At 31.2% G+C, this 20,001-nt stretch overlaps 3 protein-coding genes across 3 annotated transcripts; 1 reads left to right on the top strand and 2 right to left on the bottom strand.

Moving 5' to 3' along the window:
- The first annotated feature begins 2,668 nt into the window (after nt 1–2,668).
- LOC125847829 (very-long-chain 3-oxoacyl-CoA reductase 1) lies at nt 2,669–5,338 on the top strand. Its single transcript, XM_049527536.1, has 3 exons — nt 2,669–3,473; nt 4,033–4,102; nt 4,736–5,338. Exons 1-3 carry the CDS (start codon nt 2,836–2,838, stop codon nt 4,988–4,990), a joined length of 963 nt encoding a protein of 320 aa, XP_049383493.1. The 5' UTR covers nt 2,669–2,835; the 3' UTR covers nt 4,991–5,338.
- Nucleotides 5,339–5,480: 142 nt separating this feature from the next.
- LOC125847793 (uncharacterized membrane protein At3g27390-like) lies at nt 5,481–9,871 on the bottom strand. Its single transcript, XM_049527489.1, has 10 exons — nt 9,506–9,871; nt 9,073–9,181; nt 8,791–8,983; nt 8,551–8,687; nt 7,092–7,380; nt 6,875–6,981; nt 6,631–6,766; nt 6,338–6,536; nt 6,009–6,252; nt 5,481–5,925 (listed from the first exon to the last, which is right to left on the bottom strand). The coding sequence occupies exons 1-10, from the start codon at nt 9,597–9,599 to the stop codon at nt 5,664–5,666; spliced, it is 1,770 nt and encodes a 589-aa protein (XP_049383446.1). The 5' UTR covers nt 9,600–9,871; the 3' UTR covers nt 5,481–5,663.
- A 6,707-nt stretch (nt 9,872–16,578) lies between these two features.
- LOC125847859 (protein LOW PHOTOSYNTHETIC EFFICIENCY 1, chloroplastic-like) lies at nt 16,579–19,231 on the bottom strand. The gene has a single exon (XM_049527572.1). The coding sequence runs from the start codon at nt 19,016–19,018 to the stop codon at nt 16,796–16,798; it is 2,223 nt and encodes a 740-aa protein (XP_049383529.1). The 5' UTR covers nt 19,019–19,231; the 3' UTR covers nt 16,579–16,795.
- Between the last annotated feature and the right edge of the window lie 770 nt (nt 19,232–20,001).

Here is a 20,001-nt window from a genome sequence, read left to right as displayed (position 1 = left end):
ACACAAAAAATAAACCATTCATAATTTATCTCGCTTACCCATTCACAACACTTCTACGATGTATCTGATTTTCAAGTTTTACCTAATCTCATCGATCTCCAACTCGACTGAAATAGCGACTTTACGATTCATAAATGAAATCGATTGTCCAATAACAATCCATCATTTTTGTAACATTCATAACTCATCTCGCTTACCTTAATTTTGGAATCTCTAAAAAAAATCGATAGATATTCATAATGTATCAGCCAACTTTGTCGAGTAATTTGAATTCTTCACAATTTAGGCTGCAATGGTGGCTTGATGGAGATGATGGAAATTTGAATTCTGAAAGATGTGAATCTGTTACAGAATGGGATAATTGATAACAATCACTTATGGTTGAATCGTGGGATTTAGAATCAATTTTAGGTTAATTCTCCTAATAAAGCGCAACAACCAACTATTTTCCTTAATAGGTGCAACTGAGCTTTTGCAATGTATCACACATAATGTATCCGGATGACTTTTATTTTAAGGGATTTTGTAAAATAGAAAAAAGTAGGGATATGATGTAATTTAGATTTTTACACTATGGGATTTAGGTATGTTATACTTGAAATAATAAAACTTAAATTTTGAGATTGAAAATTATGTAAATTTAGAAGAACTTAAGCTAATAATTTAAGAATAATATATTAGTTTTCACTTCTTCTTTTTTTCAAAAAATTAAAATAAAAGAATTAAAGAAAGAATTATCTGGTCATGATGAACCTGTTGGATTATTACAATTAAGCTATTTTGATTCAATTAAATTTTTTTGACGATAGAATCACAGGATATTTATTAATTAGGCCTAATTTAACCATTTGCTACCTGTATTTTCAACTTTCCAATAGAAGTCTATTTTTTTTAATTCATCCACAACTGTGACCCAATATGAAAATTGTAAACTATTTGTATAGTGTAAAAATTAATGAGTAATACAGTAAAAAGAATAGAATAAGTGTAAGGGTAAATAACGGAACACGAAAATTGAACAAAAGGTGCAGTAAGAAAAAAATTAGCACCAAATAAATATAAAAATGGCTTATAGTAAAATATATTTATATAATTAGTCAATTGAATTCATTATTTGATTCAGAACTAAGAAACATTTTCATTGATAACTCCAAAGAGAAGACTGGACTGAAAATTAGAAATTATATTTGGGGTGGATATGTAGATAACCAAACTTGTAATTAAAAACTATTGGGGTCTATTTGTAAGTTCCAGAAGTTATAAACTAATTATAACAACCCCCACCCTCCCGTACCTATCAAGCAGTCCATTAATTATATACCGTGTGTCAAAATTTCGTGAACTGAAACATAAAAGTTCTAAGTTATTTACAATAAAATTTGAACATTTTAAAAATATATAAATTTTATTAATTAACAATTTAAAATATTATAAAAAGAAATTTCTATCAAAGAAAAACTAAATAATTATATGTCTCTAAAAGCTTAATAATTATATGTCTCTATCACATAAATTGAAATGAAAGAGCTAATTGATTATATGTGCACCAATTAGGGGTGTACGTGGTTGGGTTGATTCGGGTTTTTTAAATATCAAACCAAATTATTTGTGTCGGATTTTTAAATTTATAAACCAAACCAAACCAATAAAACTCGGATTTTTCAACCTCGGGTTTTTTCAGATTTTTCAGTTTTTCAGGTTTTTCCGATAAAGTATTCATACAAACACATAATTTACTTGTACTTTAAATATTTCTTTAGTCATATCAAAATACAACTATCTAAGATGTTTCTTAAAAGTATAACACAATATGATATGATTAATGACACTAAAATATCCAACAAAAATAATAATAATGAAATCGCGTAAAACAAATATTGCAAATTAACAAGTCATAATGAAAATGATCATAATTTAAAAGTACTAAATCATGCTAAAATTAAGTTTAATAAGTATTAGTTACATGACTAAATATTAAAGAAAATTAAAATTAGATTATGTATTTTAGTTGTCTAACCAACGTAAAACTAAAGAACAAATATTCAATATTATTGTCATTCTTAGTGTTGAATTGATTTTCTTTTTGCATTAGTATTAATTTGATTTTGATTTAAGCTTTATTATAATTACCAACATTTGTGGACTATAATCTTTATTGACACATTCATAATTTTAATTTTCAAACTTGAAATAATATATTAAAAGATAAAAACTATGGAAAAGTATAAGAAATATTTAAAAATTATATCAAAGTAAATATTTTTATGTATAAAATAAAATTTTAAAATTATATATATAAATTCGGGTTGGTTTGGTCTCAGGTTGGTTTTTTTTAGTTAAAACCAAACCAACCCAAATATAGTCGAGTTTTTTTTTTTCAAAATCAAATCACTAGTCGAATTTTTTTTCGAGTTGACTCGATTTGCAGTTTGATTCGATTTTGTACACTCCTAGCACCAATGATTAGATACACGACTATTTAAACTAGTTCTTCATTCGCCATGAACCTAATAAATTTGGAAAGTTAGATGTGGTTTTCCACGATGGATCACCTAAGTCGATAGCACACTAAATTTTGTTCATCTAACTTCAACTAACTAATGTAAATCTCAGCATTGATTTGAATAACAAAAATTGCTATTTAGCCAGCCTATTAAATACTCAACCAATAACAGTCCATTCTCCCAGCTGTGCCGAATGGCCATACATGTGAATTAATAGACTCGAAACCCATCTTGTGTAACACTCCAAGATTCAATCTTTAGATCTATACGCTTCTTTTTATATATACTTAATCTTGTTTTCTTGCCAAACTACTGTTTCTGCCATTCAAACATGGAGTCTTGCATCTACCATCAGCTCAAATCCCAGCCTGTATGGCTTCTTTTGTTTCTTTCTTTAGGTTTCTTGAAAGTCTTGTGCTTTTCAGTCATCTTTCTCAAATGGGTCTATGTCAATTTCCTCAGACCTGCTAAGAATCTTAAGAAATATGGGTCATGGGCACTTGTTACTGGACCTACAGATGGTATTGGGAAGGGCTTTGCTTTTGAATTAGCTCGAAAAGGGCTTAATTTAGTTCTTGTGGGTCGTAACCCTGATAAACTTAAGGATGTTTCTGAATCGATTAAAGCTAAATATGGACAGACCCAGATCAAAACAGTGGTCGTTGATTTCTCTGGTGATTTGGTTGAAGGGGTTAAGAATATTAAGGAGACAATTGAAGGATTAGATATTGGGGTTTTGATTAATAATGTTGGGGTTTCGTATCCTTATGCTAGATTTTTCCATGAAGTGGATGATAAGCTGTTGGCAGATTTGATTAAAGTTAATGTGGAAGGGACTACAAAGGTTACTCAAGCTGTTTTGCCTGGTATGATTCAGAGGAAAAGAGGAGCAATTGTTAATATTGGTTCTGGTGCGGCTATTGTTATCCCCTCTGATCCCCTGTATGCTGTTTATGCTGCTACTAAAGCGTAAGTTGAACACTCTCTATATCTGCATTTTCTTTCTATAATTTATAGGAATTTGGTTTGTTGTTTGTTTTGAGTTCCTTTTGGATTGACTGATAGCAAATGATTGCACCTTAGGTTGAAACTTAATAGATATACATAAGTTGATAAGACATTGAAGCATACTAGAAATTTGTAGAAAATTTTACATGTAAACTATATGCTGATATTCCTAAAGTACACATGTAAACTTAAGTTTTTGTGCAAACGGATGGATTTCCAAACACTGAATTTGAGTGGAGATCTGATTGCTAATTGAAACGTCCTCATCTCAGAGATTGGATGATATGAGAATCTTGATGTCCTCTATTTTATTAGAAAGAGATAAACCTGTTCATAAATATATCATCAGGTGAAATGCCTTTAAGCTAATTTGAGGCATTGGTGATAGTTTTACATTACCGTTGGTTCCGTGTTTTGAATAATGACAATGTTTTAGACTTCTAGGACGATTTGAATGTTTAAGCATGAAATAGTAGCTATTCTTTAGTATTGCATTGAACTTTTTGGATCTATTTTTCAGATACATTGACCAGTTCTCCAGATGCCTCTATGTAGAGTACAAGAAGAGTGGAATTGATGTGCAATGCCAGGTATATGTTATGCCCTTGGCTTTACTGGTTTTTAATAAGTTCTCTAGATGCCTCATATGATGATCATTTGGATTTACTGGCTTTTAATCCCATTTTTCTTGTCAATTTTGGAAGTTGTAATCATATTCTTTTTATGCTGGCGTACAAGTCCCTTCTGTCTTATGTCCTATTACCCTGGATTCTTCTGTCTTTTGCTTGTTGATATATTTATTCTACAACACGGAACACATTTTAGGAGCATACAAATAGTCTTGTATAAAATCTTAAAATTGGCACACTATTAGATGTTTGGTTGTAGAGTTCAGTAGTTCACTATGGCTAGTTGTTTGTTATGGACAAACATGTGAGGCTAATATGGTACAAGTGTAGGTTGGGGGGACATTGAATTTCTGAATAGTTGTTATGTTGATATGTATAAATTAAAAAAAAATTACTTTTTCAACTTTCCCTTTTATTATTAAACATTTGAATTGTGATTTTTTGTAGTGAATGAATTTGTCTGTTGGCATCTAGTTCAACTTCATGAACAAAATGCATTGAATAAGATCTTGATAAAGTTGGAGGACATCCTCCGTTACATTTTCTTTTTAATTTTCCACTGATGCGACATCATTCGTGGTTTTCCAACTATAGGTGCCGTTGTATGTGGCAACAAAAATGGCGTCAATCAAAAGATCTTCATTTTTTGTTCCCTCGACTGATGGTTATGCTCGGGCTGCCCTGCGATGGATTGGTCATGAGCCAAGGTGCACACCTTACTGGCCCCATTCTCTTCTGTGGGGTTTGCTATATTCATCACCAGAATCGATGGTTGATGCTTGGCGTCTGAAGTTCTGCATTGGAATTCGAAGGAGAGGGCAACTGAAGGATTCCAGGAAGAATGAATAGAAAGCATCTCCTTTACCTCTTTCCAAGTATGATTAGTAAACAACTACTTTCTGTCTCTATTTCCAATTGGGTAATGCAACAAGAAGCTTGATTTCGTTCTTACTCATTAAACAAGGCCTAGTGTTATTTTTGTATTTTTAGTTGTATGCTGATTGAATCAAGAGCAGTCTAAAAGATATTCGAACTCTCAATTCTACACTGTCTAGCCAAAAGAACCATTTCCAGGGCAAGTGAATCAGAAGATACTATCTGTATTTATTCTTTGAGTTTGATGTTGCAGAATGAATTTTCAGTATCCTTACATGCTCTGGATTTGCTAATTTGAATTTTACCATAACTATATCAAAATATTACTCCTGTCATTTGAATATTGGGTGAGGTTTTCTATGAGTACCGTTTTGAAAACATTGGCTAAATTATTACAGTGATACATTCTCAGCCTTGTTCTCCATCTAAACAGAAGTTTAAAAGAAAGTTTTATCCAAGTTGCAACGAAATATTTTATCAACTGATGCACAGATCCATTAACTTTGTCCAAGAAATATAAAATTCATTTCTAGCAGGAAGAACTAATTAAAGCTTTCAAAATAGTCTTCAATCTAAACCTGTTGACTGAAAATGCACAGACAGATTAAGCAAAGCATGCTAGTTCATAAAATTCATGCAAATCTTATCATTGAATTTCAACATCTCTATCAGTATCTACCAGTTGAGCCTCTTGATCACTCTTGCCATTTCTATTCTTGAAAGAGTTCTCGCTAAACATACGAACAAACATGCTTTTTGACCTGAGAGTTCTCTGAGTTCCAGCATCTTCTGATTTTCTACTATCACCATTCTTCTTGGCAAGTTCTTCTAAGATAATCTTGATGCTACTCTCAAAACGGCGCTTGAATGTTGGAAATCTTGATATAGATTTGGTGATGCCTCGTAGCCTTAATGAAAAAATCAGGAGGAGTTAATACAAAAATCAGAATGCCATAGAGTGGTAAAAACACGGGAAAACAAGGTTTATCACCTTCGAGCTAACGCCTCAACCTCAGCTCGCCTCAGTTCAGATTCAGGTGGTGATCCAATATTTAAATCCCTCAACCTCTCAGGATCACCACTCAACAAAACCAATTTGCCAAGGTACTCCTCGTCGCTGTCAGAAAGATTTGCGGCTTTGATCTGGTCTTTGATGATCAAGAGTGGATTGAAAAACCACTCAGAGAAGGTATCTCTGGGCCTGTTCGTGCTAGTTAATTCAGTGCCGTCATCATCTGCATTAAATGAAGGTTTGCATGATCAGTCTCTTTCTATAATCCCAATTTTAACTAAATGGTCAAAGTTGCATATTTGACTTACTTAACAAAATACCAGCACTGTTGGCTTTTGCAGAACGTATAAGGGTGTGAAGGATGCAATAGGAAGGCAAACCAATGCTAATGACTTGACCACTGTCTTTACTAGATTTGGCATCTTCAATGTCTTTTTGTGTAATTACTCCTTGAGATACCAAGATTTCGCCATGACATTGACAGCCCTTGAATAAGCCATCAAGAAGCTACAGTAGTAATATATGTTGAGCGCAAATTAGCACCAAAATTCACAGCCAGGTAATGGTGAAGCATCAAAAAAGCAAATAACTTCAAGTATACCTCGAGGGGTATCAAGTCGAGTATGGGGACATTGATGGCGTTTGCACTAGTTGGTGGATTTTTGAAAGAATCAGGCCTTGATAAAGAATCTGCACGAGAGTTGGTCCTTGATGCAGTCTTCTTTCTGTACTGAGGCCTGTATGAATACCACAGATATATGGAAACTATCAAAATTATTTGAAATTAAATATAGTTTTGTCAATTATCACAGTCCTGGAGGTCTAAAGGTTGTAGTTATCAGAACCTAGGAAAGCAGGACCCTTCTGGCATGTCCAGCACATCATTGCTATATTCATCATATAAGGACAAGGAAGCAACGATATAGCAAAGCCCTGACCAAAGAGAACACTCCTGAAGTAGAAGGCATTGGTAAAACTTTAGCAGTTCCAGAAATGTATAAAACACAAGAGGCAATTTTGAGATCATTGAAGTAAGGAGTTGGAGAAGAAAAGGAACAAAACCTGATATACAACTACTCCTGCATAAGCGCCTAGAGGGACACTTGCTAATATTGATCCAAAGAATGCAGCAATAACAGCCATTGGCCAGAGTAAGATAGCAAGGCCAGCAAATGGCACACAGATTGTCTCAAGAAAAGGCCCTTCTCGGCCTATACAATCTTGAAATAAACGACGCCACCCCTTGAAAATCATGTAAGGGAATTTGCAAGCAGCAATTAGCATGATCATTGGCATGTCAACCACGAGTCCTAGTACCACAGCTATTAGCGCCAAAGGAATATAAAGCACCCTGCAATAGATTGCATTGTAGGTTCTGAGAAAAACGAAAATCTCTCATGAAGAATTTATACCCAGCAAAACCCCCAACATATGCTTGCAGATAAACAGCATAAGTTGAATCCATGAGAATCAAAGAACATTTTTGTTAAGGAAAACAGCAGGCATTTTAAAATGTCATAAGTGCAAAGACCTACAACATGCAACTTTAGACTAAAAGAATTGTGGCAAAGTACTGAACATTTCCAAAAACAAATGCATCTGTGTTTCTGTTTGTCACAAGAAGGAGATTAAGACTTACTGACATGTAGGGTAACATATAGTATTACCATTATTTCTGTTGACATAAGAATAAGGAGATTTGACTTGTTGACAAGTAGAATAACATCTTGACCTCATCCTGGTTGTCCTAAGATGGCTAGAAAACCCAGGGGTTGATGGTTTTATTTTTGTCAGAATTAAGAGAAACGAAATAAGTGTTTTAAGGTTTTGTATGACCTAACTTGACGCTTCACTGATTTTCAGAAAAATCATTGACAGTGTTATTAGCAAAATATGTGGAAGATGTAAAGATACTATAAACAATAAGTATATACTTCTTATATATTTCTTTTTGTATAGTTTGCCAATTAAGTAACAGGGATATATTTTTGGAATGAACTAATACAAAAATAGATCAAATCTAAAGGGAAAGCTGGAGTTTTGAAAATTCTTCTGAAACAGAAGTTAAAATAGATGAAATGTTCTAGGAAAATAGGGGACATTCAGATTCTCCATTTATGTTTTTCTTTTAGGTTAACCACCATACAAGATATTCTCCCATCTGTTATTCAAATATGATAAGAAATGTCGTGCAAGCTTCTGTAGCTGAAATTACACCACCATACAAGATCCTCTACCCTGTCATTCACATATGGTAGGACTAATCAAGAAAGCTTTGAGGTGTAGGTTTCAACTGACAGTGAAATAAAAGTAGTGCATGCAATTTGCAAACAACGGCAAGCTGCTTTGTTGTATATTTCCAGTACAAGATACAATTCATTAACTGAATTGACATACTAACTAGTTATCTGAAACTCTCTGATAATGAAAGATATAAGGTATGGAAATATAGAGAAAATTATCCAACTCAAATTGGACAAAGACGGGAAAAAGAACTTTGAGATAGACGATTCAACAAAACCTGATCTCGTAGTATTTTCCATCAGAAGGTCCTTGAAGTCGGAAATCATCCATGATTGAGAAATAGGAATGGTATAAGACATCCTTCAAATCCCTAACAATGGTAAAGCTTCCTTTCACCGTGTCCCAGGTCCCATCCTACCATCACAGTGAACCAATTCACAAACTCAAAGTCAAAGGCAAAGGCAAAATGAGAGATGAGATATCAACAGTGTAGGAAACAGGAATCATTAATACATACATATATACTGTGATAGAAGGCATTAGTCGTTCTTCCATCCACAGCTTGGAAAGTGGCAAACACTGGTGAAAGGAAGCCATAAGCAGCCCCGCCAATAATGCTAGTTGCAATTGCAATGAACGGCCATAAATATAAAATAACAAGGGCACATATGCTTGTCAAAAATTTTAAAGCTGGACCTAGTTGCTTTGTGCTGCAATTCATCAAACAAGGTGCAAGTCATTAAAGAGTATCTTTAGACACATAAGGTTAACCATGATAAACAATAGCTTAAGAAGGCACCTCCATATACAGTAAAATGTATAGAACAGGTGCACTGGCCAAAGACCCAAAATAAGGGAACAGTTTCCGACAGTGAGTATAATAAGGACGATAGGGAACACAATGACACCTGCAAAGAGTAAGTAGCACAAACCAGTCATTTCTATTCAGAATCAAGGAGATTAGCTTTGGAACAGTAAAACAACAACAACAACAACTTACCTGGTGGAATCTCACAAGTGGGATCTGGGGAGTATAGATCGTAAACAGACCTTACCCCCCTACCCTTGAGAGATAGAGAGGTTGTTTCTCAGCTCAAGTAAAATCATTTTAAAGCAACAGGAATGAAGAAGACATGACAAAGTAACAGAAATGAAAAACGTATGCTAATTGAGAAAAGGAAAGAAGAGACAACAGTAACATGTAAATAGGAGTGTAATTGAAGAAGAAGAACCTTTCAAGACACCCAAAATAAGCAGGCAAATGAAGTAAGGTAAGAAACGAATGAAGTTCCACACAGAAGTAAAAACCCCCCTTGGAGGTTCCATTCTTATTCTTCGCTAAATCAAGAACCACTCGATCTTTACACAATCACTAACAAGGTACAACCCCTTTTCACAAATCAATTCATCTTGGAAAATGGAACCAAAAATCTCGGATTTTGCTTCTCAAAACAACACTTTTTGGGGGGAAATTGAGTCTTCCGTAAAATGGATGAAGATTTGGATGTGGGTTTTGAGGATTTATGAACAAAAGTTGGCTAACTGTCAAATTATTGAAAAAACAAACAGTTACCAATGCGTTTTGAGTTTGCAGAAAAGAAAATAAAAAGATTTTTCAAAAAAAAAAAAGAGTTGATGGCGTTTAGAAAAGGGACACCATTAAATTATATTCCTTTATTATTCTTTTTTTTTTTCATATAAAAAAATATAAATGTATAAAATTTCCAGCGTTGCTGAAAGTAACAGCCTGGATTTTTGTGATTTGAGATTCAGACAATTCAAAATACTTGGCGCTATAAAATATTTTAGATATGTCAAAAATTGTACAGAAACCCTTGAGGCTTGATTTATATGTACTAAAAAAAATTAGCCTTCAAAAAACTATATCAACTATAAAATATTTTCGATTATATTTTAGTGTTCAAAAACCATACGAAAACTTTTGATTTCTAAATACGACAAAAGTTTTTGTTTGGCGGAACACATAAGAGTTCAATTCACTCAAAAACATACCTTGTAAATGTTTGACTTAATAACGTGGCTGTTGGTTGCCAGAAGGGAATCATTCAGATCTACACTTAATAATACATATATATATATATATATATATATACTAGACATCGGAGCCCATGCTAGCACGGGCCCAATATGTATCATTTTTTGTTTCAATTTATGTGGCAAAGACAAAATTAAAGAGTTAATCAAACTTTAATATTAATTTAAAATAGTTTAAATTTTTAATTATTGTTAACTATGGTAAAAAAAAATTATGTCTTTTAACATTCTAAATTGCTAATTATTGTTGTATGATTTGTAATATTTTTTACGCAATTTTGAAATAATAAAGGTTATTTCTTCTTTCTCAATTTATGTGGTACTAATAAAATTTAGAGATTCAATCAATTTTTTTTGTCTTTAAAATATTCTATTGTTAATTACTGTAAATATTGTACTTTCTAAGTAATTTTCAAATAATATATATTATTTCATATAAAATTTGAAGAGTTAATCAGATCTTTTACATATTTTTATATCTTTTGAATATTTAAGTAAATAAATATTGTGATTTATAATATTTTATACAATTATTTTAAAAAAATTAAACAACAAACAAAACGAATTCATCGTAGGAAAATTACCAAAGCATCCTTGAATACATCAATAATGGGTCCCACTTTTTGTTTAAAAAAATATGCATATTGGGAGGATATTTTTGTCCAAAGTAGAAATAGAATAAGTATAAAACAATAAAGTTTTTTAAAATTTTAAATTGTTAATTCTTATTGTATGATTTGTAATAATTTTACGCCATTTTCAAATAATAGAGGTCATTTCTTTTTTCTCAATTTATGTAGTACTAAAAAAAATTTTGAGATTCAATCAATTTTTTTTGTCTTTGAAATATTTCTAGCTGTTAATTATTGTAATTTATAGTACTTTCTAAGAAATTTTCAAATAATATATATTATTTCATTTGTCCCAATTTATGTGTCACCGGTAAAATTTGAAGAGTCAATCAGATCTTTTATATATTTTTATATCTTTTAAATATTTAAGTGATTAATTATCGTGATTCAAAATATTTTATACAATTATTTAGTATAGTAAAAGAAATTTAAAAGAAACAAACAAAACGAATTCATCATACGAAATTATCAAAGCATCCTTCAATACATCAATAATGGGTCCGACTTTTTATTTTTAAGAAATTGCACATTCGAAGGATATTTTTGTCCAAACTGGCAATATTGTGTAAAAAATGTGTATTTATTGTGATTTTAAATGTTTTGTGGGGTAATAGGACGCACGCAAAGTTAAGGTATATTTTTGAAAATTTGGGACAACTTCAAGCATCACTTGATGTTTTTTCTCAAAATCTAATTTACTTTCGTAAACTATGTGTCAGATCAAAATCAGATTAACAAATTCAAAAGGAATGAGTAATAAATAGCTCATACAATAACATATTTATTATTTAACTAAATAATAAATATGTAACTAAAATTCTTGTTAGCTTTTGATTGAAAGCTAACAAGATAGATACATTGTGGCTTATTATATATAGAATATGATGGTGTCACGATGAAAATAATTATATTGATTGTTGGAAGTAAGCTACATTAAAGTATCAAAGTTGAATATTTAATTATTAAATGGATCTGTATTTTTATGTTTGTGAAAACATTTTATAAAATGAAATAATATCAGAGTTCCGGAAAAAAAAATTACCATATGTATGGAGAAAGAAAAATTACTCTCTTCGTTCCCTTTTAATCGTCATGTTGCGTTTTTTGAAAGTTAATTTTACTAATTTTCAAAGTTAAGTTAGATTAAATTAATAAGACATTTTAAACAAAAAAAAAAAGATATTCAAAAACTATACAAAAAGTACTATAAATTGCAGATTTGTGTATATCAATATTATGAAAAATACATTATAAAATATTAATCAAAATTCTTATAGTTTAACTCTAAAAAATGAAATTATAACAATTAAAAGTGGACGGAAGAAATATTAAATATTATCTAGAATTGGCTGGTCGTTGTCCTAATTAGTCCTCGGGAACACCACTTCACTTGCTTTAGTAAATATAATTAATTAATATTTCTACTATATTATAAAAGAGAGTTTAGGCCCAACTATAATATATAATGTTCAAGATTGGAACTTTTTCCAATCTTGAATATTATATATTATACTTGTGGGACTTCTAAAAGGAAGTTTATACCCAAGATTCAAGATTGGGACTTTCTTGAATATTATGTATTATATTTATTATATAGTAGAACTTGGGCATAAATTCCCTCTTAAAATAATATAGAATATGTATATATATATCACAAATGGAAAAGTCTCAATCAGGAAGCAAAATATATCATTTACAAATGACTTAAAAAGTATTAAAATATTTAAAAGCAATATAATAAAATAGGTTGACTCTCAGAATTCTATCAGACTCACATATATTGGGACAGAAAAAATAGCACATATCAGTTTAATATTACCAAAAAAGTATTATAAATAATAATAAGTAACAACTTAAAATATCTGAAAGACATTTTAAAAGGGTTAATTTTGTAATTTTATCCATATCACATAAATTAGGACAAAGTGACCAGTAATGTACATTATTTCAAAGTTACATAAAAATATTATAAATCACAATAATTAATAATTTCAATTATTGGAAAAAAAATATGAAAATTTGGATGACTCTCCAAATTTCATTTGTGTCACATAAATTGAGACAACAAAAATAACATATATTGGGTCCATTTTAATTTATTTGTCTTCTTTTTTTTATATTTAAAAATTACGTAAAAATACTATAAATCATGATAATTGACAACATAAAATATGTTTTGAAAAAAAATACAAAAAATTTCACTGATTCTTGAAGTGAATCTATCGTAAAAATACTATAAATCATGATAATTGACAACATAAAATATTTCAAAAATGTTGCATGCGGGTAGTCTTATTATGCCTTAAATAGCGTCAAAGAAAGTACATGTTTGTGATAAAAAAACTTCTTCCTTTATCCACGCAAACAATCGCTTCAAAAACTCGGTTATTAGCCCAAAACATACCATTTATATTATTGTGAAGTGCATAGCACGATATCAATATATATATATATATATATATATATATATCTCACAAATGAAAAAGTCTCAATCAAGGAATCAACACATATCATTTAGAAATGACTTAAAAAGCATTAAAAATTACAATAATTACCAAATTAAAATATTTAAAAGCTATATAATAATATAGGTTGACTCTCAAAATTCTATCAGGCTCACATATATTGGGACAGAAAAAATAACACATATCATTTTAATATTACCAAAAAAGTTTTATAAATAATAATATTTAACAACTTAAAATATCTGAAAGACATTTTAAAAGGGTTAATTTTGTAATTTTATCCATATCACATAAATTAGGACAAAGTGACTGGTAATGTACATTATTTCAAAATTACATAAAAATATTATAAATCACAACAATTAATAACTTCAAACATTTTAAAAAAATATATGAAAATTTGGATGACTCTCCAAATTTCATTTCTGTCACATAAATTGAGACAACAAAAATAACATATATTGGGTCCATTTTAATTTATTTGTCTTATTTTTTTTATATTTAAAAATTACGTAAAAATACTATAAATCATGATAATTGACAACATAAAATATGTTTTGAAAAAAAAATACAAAAAATTCCACTGATTCTTGAAGTGAATCTATCATAAAAATACTATAAATCATGAGAATTGACAACATAAAATATTTCAAAAATGTTGTATGTGGGTAGTCTTATTATGCCTTAAATAGCGTCAAAGAAAGAACATGTTTGTGATAAAAAAAACTTATTCCTTTAACCACGCAAACAATCGCTTCAAAAATTCAGTTATTAGCCCCAAAATATACCATTTATATTATTGGACCCGTGCATAGCACGGGCAACATTATCTAGTAATAATAATAATAGGCTAGATATCAAAAGTCGTAATATAATACTCGAAAAAAACTTTATACTCCCCATAGTTTCTATCGCTCTCCATTTTAGGGTCTGTTTGGAAAATTCACCTGGTAAGTGGAATTGGTGTACTAGCCTAGTAATTATACTGACATGTTTGGTTATCACAATATAATTACACATATCATATTTGGATGCCACGGTGTAATTACACATGTTATGTTTGAATGCACAATTGCAATCATAAAATTATAATAAATTTTTAAAATAAAAATTAATTATTTAAAATTTATACTAGATAAATAAGAAATTTTATAAATGACATTAAATTAAATATTTAAGATATATATTCTTTTTTAAAAATATATTAATTAATAAACATNGTGAAATGCATGTTTGATAAAAAGAATAATATATAAATAAAATGTCATAAATTATTAAATGTTTGACAAAAATATAATTTATCAACTCTAATTAAAAATGACGTGCAATGTAGATTCAATATTACTAAAACAAATGAAACTGAAAATATAACATAAGTTATAAATTCAAAACAAAAATTTTAACATAATACTCTTATAACAAATTTCAACATAGCAATAAATATGATTTAGTTTTAGTTTTTCTTAATAAAGAAAACGTAAGTCTATAACCTTACTTAACAATAAATTCTATTTTAATTTAAAAATTAGAATATAATAAAATTATGCTAATGAGAAAATAAACATGGCATAAAGAAATAGATAATACGAAAAAATTACATAGAATCACGTAAAGTAAGGTTGAGAATAAAAAGAAAATGAAATATAATAATAATAATTAAAAAAAACTTTTACAAATTTTTAGAATAATAATAAAAAAAAAGAACTTAAAATAATAGAAGTAAAAAAAATTAAAACAAAAAAAAAATAGAAATAAAAAAAAGAAATAAAAAAGTAATCAAGTGGTAATTACCAGCAATTCACAACCTCTGCCTGTGAATTATAGAGTATAATTACCCCCTTCCAATTACATCAATTACCTGCTGACAAAGTAATTACATGTCCTTCCAAACAAGACAAGACAGTATAATTACACCAAATCCAATTACCAATGAGTCCTTCCAAACAGAAAGTTTAGATTTCACGTGTGAAAATATGAGAAAAGAAAAAGAAGTCGATAAACAAAGAAAAAAGTTCTCTGACTTTTTTTCCCGATTATATTGTAATTTATTTTTCATAGTTGCAAAAGAAAATCAGGCATCATTCATAAAATTAAATTATAAGATGAGTGAAAAAATAAATTTAATTATCAAAATAATAAATTTAAATTATTCGTTGAACTGAAAAAATAAAAACAAAAACTCATCTGTGAAAAAAATCAAATATATCCCTTAACTTTGCAAAAGAATTGAATAAACTTACATGAATTTTTTTATTTATGTCATTTATGTAACGGTAAAAGTATATGTGAGTCACTATTGTTAACGTATATCAAATCATTTTCCCTTTTAAAAATGAGTACTACCTTTGTCCACTTTTGATTGTCATAGTTTCCATTTTTAGAGTTAAATGATAATAACTTTGACTAACATTTTAGGATATATTTTTTCATTATATTGATATGCAAAAAATTGGAATTTATGTACTTTTCGTATAATTTTTGAATATCTAAATTTTTGTTTAAAATATCGAATTAATGTAATCTAATTTAAATGTGAAAACTAGTCAAATTGACTTTTGAAAAACACAACATAACAATTAAAAGTGAACAAAGAGAGTAATTGATTTAGAAAAATGTCAAAAAAACATTTATTTCGGACAAAAACAAGTAGTCTGACTAAAATAAATTTAGTTCAATAAATACCTACCTAGATCAAACATTTGTCAAGTGAAGCTACGCAAGGAATTGATTCTAGCAAGCTTTTTGGTACTTGTACTAGAAGAATATAATATGCTTCCTCATATTACCTGTCAGCCTGAAATTCTATGGAAACAACTCTAAAGGGTTTCAACTTTTTCAGTACAAAGGGAACAATATTAGCAGAGCGGATCAAGAACGAAACTTTCCAGGCATCCATTTCTCTCTTTTTTCTTTTTTTTTTAATGATTGTGGTGTTCGAACCAGTTTTCGCGTGCCTAGACTAATTCCACAGGGCAATAGGTGCCAATAAACTGTATCCACCAAGATTAGGATGAATCAGCTAGTGTTTTCTGTCTCGGCTGAGTTTTGAACTAGCTCTCTCTTTAGGGAGACATTAGACTGAATTCATTCGCAAAATAAAGGGAGGCATTGTATAATAATATAATGGAGTGGTTCATATAATGGAAGTGCCAGAGAAAAGATGAATGCTTGAATCCAGAATAGAGGTGAAAAGGTAAATGGCACCAGCCTGATTTTGCATCTAAAGTCAATTAACTAATGTAGCTTTACACAAGAGGAAGCATATACTCTTAGTTGAAAGCAGCACAACATATAAACAATGAGTAGTATACCTTTGAGTTGGATTTTCAAGAGCAGACTTACACACACAAACAATATAAAGTTGTGCTTATCATGTTCCTTTTGTCTGAGCAGTAAAAATTTCTTCCCTGTCAAAGGGCATGCTTCTTCTAGGAACATCGGCTATATTACAGAATTCAGACAAGCTTTTCCTGATTTGCACTCTTTTCTTTTTTTCTGGTGGGCGGGGGCCAAGAATGCTTAGATCAATACTTGCACCATATGCCTGTGTAGACGAGATGACTGCATCATAAGCCTTTGTAGAAAGACTCAGGCCTTCAGATAGAGCTCTCACATACAACTCATATGCTAGCCTCGGCTTGCCATCATTCGCAAGAGCCTCAATTAACATTTCATAGCTAACCTCATTGGGGGTTATGTTTTGAGTTTTCATACGCTGAAACCACTCGTATGCAACACTTTCCATACCGTTCCGAGCACATCCACTGATAATAGCGTTGAATGTAACAACTGTAGGCTCAACTCCAGTAGTAACCATCTCCTTGATGATAGAATCAACTATGTTAAATTTCCCTTGAGCAGTGTAAATTGATGCCATAATAGTATAGGCATACAAATTTGGCTCGATGCCCACTTTGATCATATGTTTCCAAACCTGAAGGGCTTCATCATAGAGCTTGCCTTTCTCTAGAGCACTGAGCAACGCTCCATAGGAGATAACTGTCGGTTTTTCACCTTTCTCTACCATTCTCCTAAATATCTGTACTGCAGCAGATGTTTCTGATGCCTTGGAACAGGCAACAAGGACGGCATTCCATTCCCTACTCTTTGGTTTAAGCCCCTTCTCTTCCATTTTATTCAGCAACCTAACACCCCATCGCCAAATACCTCTTTTTCTGGCTGCACTCAGCAGTATGTTAAAATGAGAAACTATCAGTTCATATGACATGTTGTTTGGTTTAGGCCCCTTATCCAACAAATCCTCATAAATTTCAAGAGCTGCCCACCATTTTTTCGCCTTACCCATCAACCAAATAATATGGTTGCAAACGGATAGGCTTATTTCTGTATCCCTCTCTCTTATCCTATTATACAGTTCTTTTGCTACAACATGATGTTCTTCACGAGTACATGCCCACACTAGACGTTCATATTCTGCACGACTTAGTTGGAGCCTAGCCCTATCCATATCCGTTAGTAGTTTCAGAACATTGGTGTTTGCATTTTCCCCCTTTACCAGCCACTGCCGCATCACCTGGTAGCAAATTCGAACTATGAAATTCTCAAGCTTGGCAAATTCATCCTCCCAGTTTTCTTCCTCAATGTTTCCTATTTCACCATTTTGATATTTCTCTCGTGTCTCGACAAAGAAAGTTATAGCACCAAATCCATCTTCAAGTCTCCGATAAGCAAACAAGGCAGTGGAATAGGATGCAGGACTAGGAGAGAGTCCCTTCTTTGGCATCAACCTGAAAAGATTGAGAGCTTCAAGTTCCCGACCTTGTTCTATATAAATTCTCATTAAAGTATTGTACGTCACAACATTAGGCTGCACTCCTTCTGAGACCATATCATCCATGACTTTATCAACAAAATCATACTTCCCCGCCTCTTTTATGGCGCCTAAAAGACTGTTATAAATGAACACATTTAAGCTAATAGAGCCAATATTGTCCTTGCTCCTCCTGCTTAACCACTCAACAAGTGCCATAGCAGAGTTCAGCTTCTTATCTTTACCAAAACCTCTAATCATAGATGAGTAAACTTGAAGGGGCAATTCAACCTTATCCTTAAGAACTTCATCTACCTCATCTGCAGTTTTGACAAAGTGCAAGCTCTGTGCCAGAGCTCGAACGTCCACCTTCTCGCCTTTTACTCTCCCTGCCTCATCCTCCTCATTTCCAACATCACCATCATCATCATACTCAATATTATTAGTCAAGTTCCCCTTTTCCTCCAATTGAACACAAGTGAAACCCTCAACCCCACTTTCCCCACTAGTGAAAGATTGTGAATTTTGTTTTACTACATCACAATGAATATCTTTCTCTTCAGAGGCTTGTGTCAAAGCAAAAGAATCCTTCTTTTGGGGGCGAAAAGGAACGAATTCTGTTCTCAAACAAAAATCTTGATTTCTGAACTTAGGTTTATTCCTTGTAGATACATGATCAGAGGTAGAATTATGTGGCAGAGAGTATGCAAGAACCCAACTTTCAGTTCTCCGCCATGTAAAAACTGAAGTAGAAGATGAAGCCAACTCCTGTTCAGAGATAAGGCAGTTTGTTCTTGAAGACCAGACATTTAGATAAGGCATTTTGTTCAGAGAAACTTAGCAACAGAACAGATGGAAATAAACAACCCAAAATTCAGATTTTAACTAAACATTACATTGATGATTGAGTAACCCCACAAGAGAGCAATTATAATCTTCAAGAATCAGAAGAGCATACCTTAAAGAAGAAGAAATTATAGCAAAATTGAAGTTGGCTCTTACTGATTTTGGAAATTTGGTTTTCGACCATTCAAATTATTGCTGATGATTTCAATTTGACAAGTTAGTGAGGTGTACAAGTAATCTGAGGCTGAGAAAATTCTGCTGACAGGAACACAAATGTCGTAAGGAGCTTCAATTGACCCACTGGGCTACAACAAATTAGTTGGTTGGACTTCTTACGACTAATTTGGGCTCAAATGATCCATACCCACAAGTTTACTTCATTCTTTTGGGCTACAAACCATTTATTACGCATACAATCGTACCTTCTCATATTGTCCTTTGACAATTGAGTCTATGCCTTGTGAAGCATAAGTTCTTTAAAAAATAAGGGTCGTATCCGAATATACTTGTGAGATATTATAATGTAAAAATAAAAAATTATGCTTCATGAAAAATTGTTTGTTACGAGGACACAATTTAAAAGATAAAAGCACAAAATAGAGGTAAAAGTGCATATATATAATAACCCTTTATAGAAGCCTCAATATACAAATTTACACCTTTATAGAAGGTCAAAAATATTTGCAGTCTATCCAACATGCATAACATATACATGTATTATATATCTATCCTCTATTTATGTTTTAAAAAATATAGATTTTGAGGTGGTAAGAATGGAAGATGGGCAGTTTTTGAGCCACTTGTCAAATATTTAAACTCGTTATTGTAACAGAAAAACAGCACTTGTTAATGTGAAAATTAAATAAAACTTGGATCAAAAAAAAAAAATGTACTCCAAACTAAAACACAAAAATACTCTATCATAGTGTTTTACCGATCGAAACTTTTACAATTAAAAC

Source organism: Solanum stenotomum, chromosome 12, assembly GCF_019186545.1.
Source record: "Solanum stenotomum isolate F172 chromosome 12, ASM1918654v1, whole genome shotgun sequence".
Lineage (NCBI taxonomy): Eukaryota > Viridiplantae > Streptophyta > Magnoliopsida > Solanales > Solanaceae > Solanum > Solanum stenotomum.
The sequence above is the reverse complement of the archived record's forward strand: the minus strand, read 5'-3'. Positions and strand labels throughout refer to the sequence as shown.

Bases quoted from the DNA above. Each gene is read 5' to 3' on its own strand.
- LOC125847793 (XM_049527489.1), bottom strand. From the start codon at position 9,599: ATGGAACCTCCAAGGGGGGTTTTTACTTCTGTGTGGAACTTCATTCGT. The intron at 6,767-6,874 runs GTTCTGATAACT...GTATTCATACAG, and splicing joins GAAGGGTCCTGCTTTCCTAG to GCCTCAGTACAGAAAGAAGA. The intron at 6,253-6,337 runs GTAAGTCAAATA...CATTTAATGCAG, and splicing joins CAGTGCTGGTATTTTGTTAA to ATGATGACGGCACTGAATTA.
- LOC125847859 (XM_049527572.1), bottom strand. From the start codon at position 19,018: ATGCCTTATCTAAATGTCTGGTCTTCAAGAACAAACTGCCTTATCTCT.
- LOC125847829 (XM_049527536.1), top strand. From the start codon at position 2,836: ATGGAGTCTTGCATCTACCATCAGCTCAAATCCCAGCCTGTATGGCTT. The intron at 3,474-4,032 runs GTAAGTTGAACA...TCTATTTTTCAG, and splicing joins GTTTATGCTGCTACTAAAGC to ATACATTGACCAGTTCTCCA. The intron at 4,103-4,735 runs GTATATGTTATG...TTCCAACTATAG, and splicing joins GAATTGATGTGCAATGCCAG to GTGCCGTTGTATGTGGCAAC.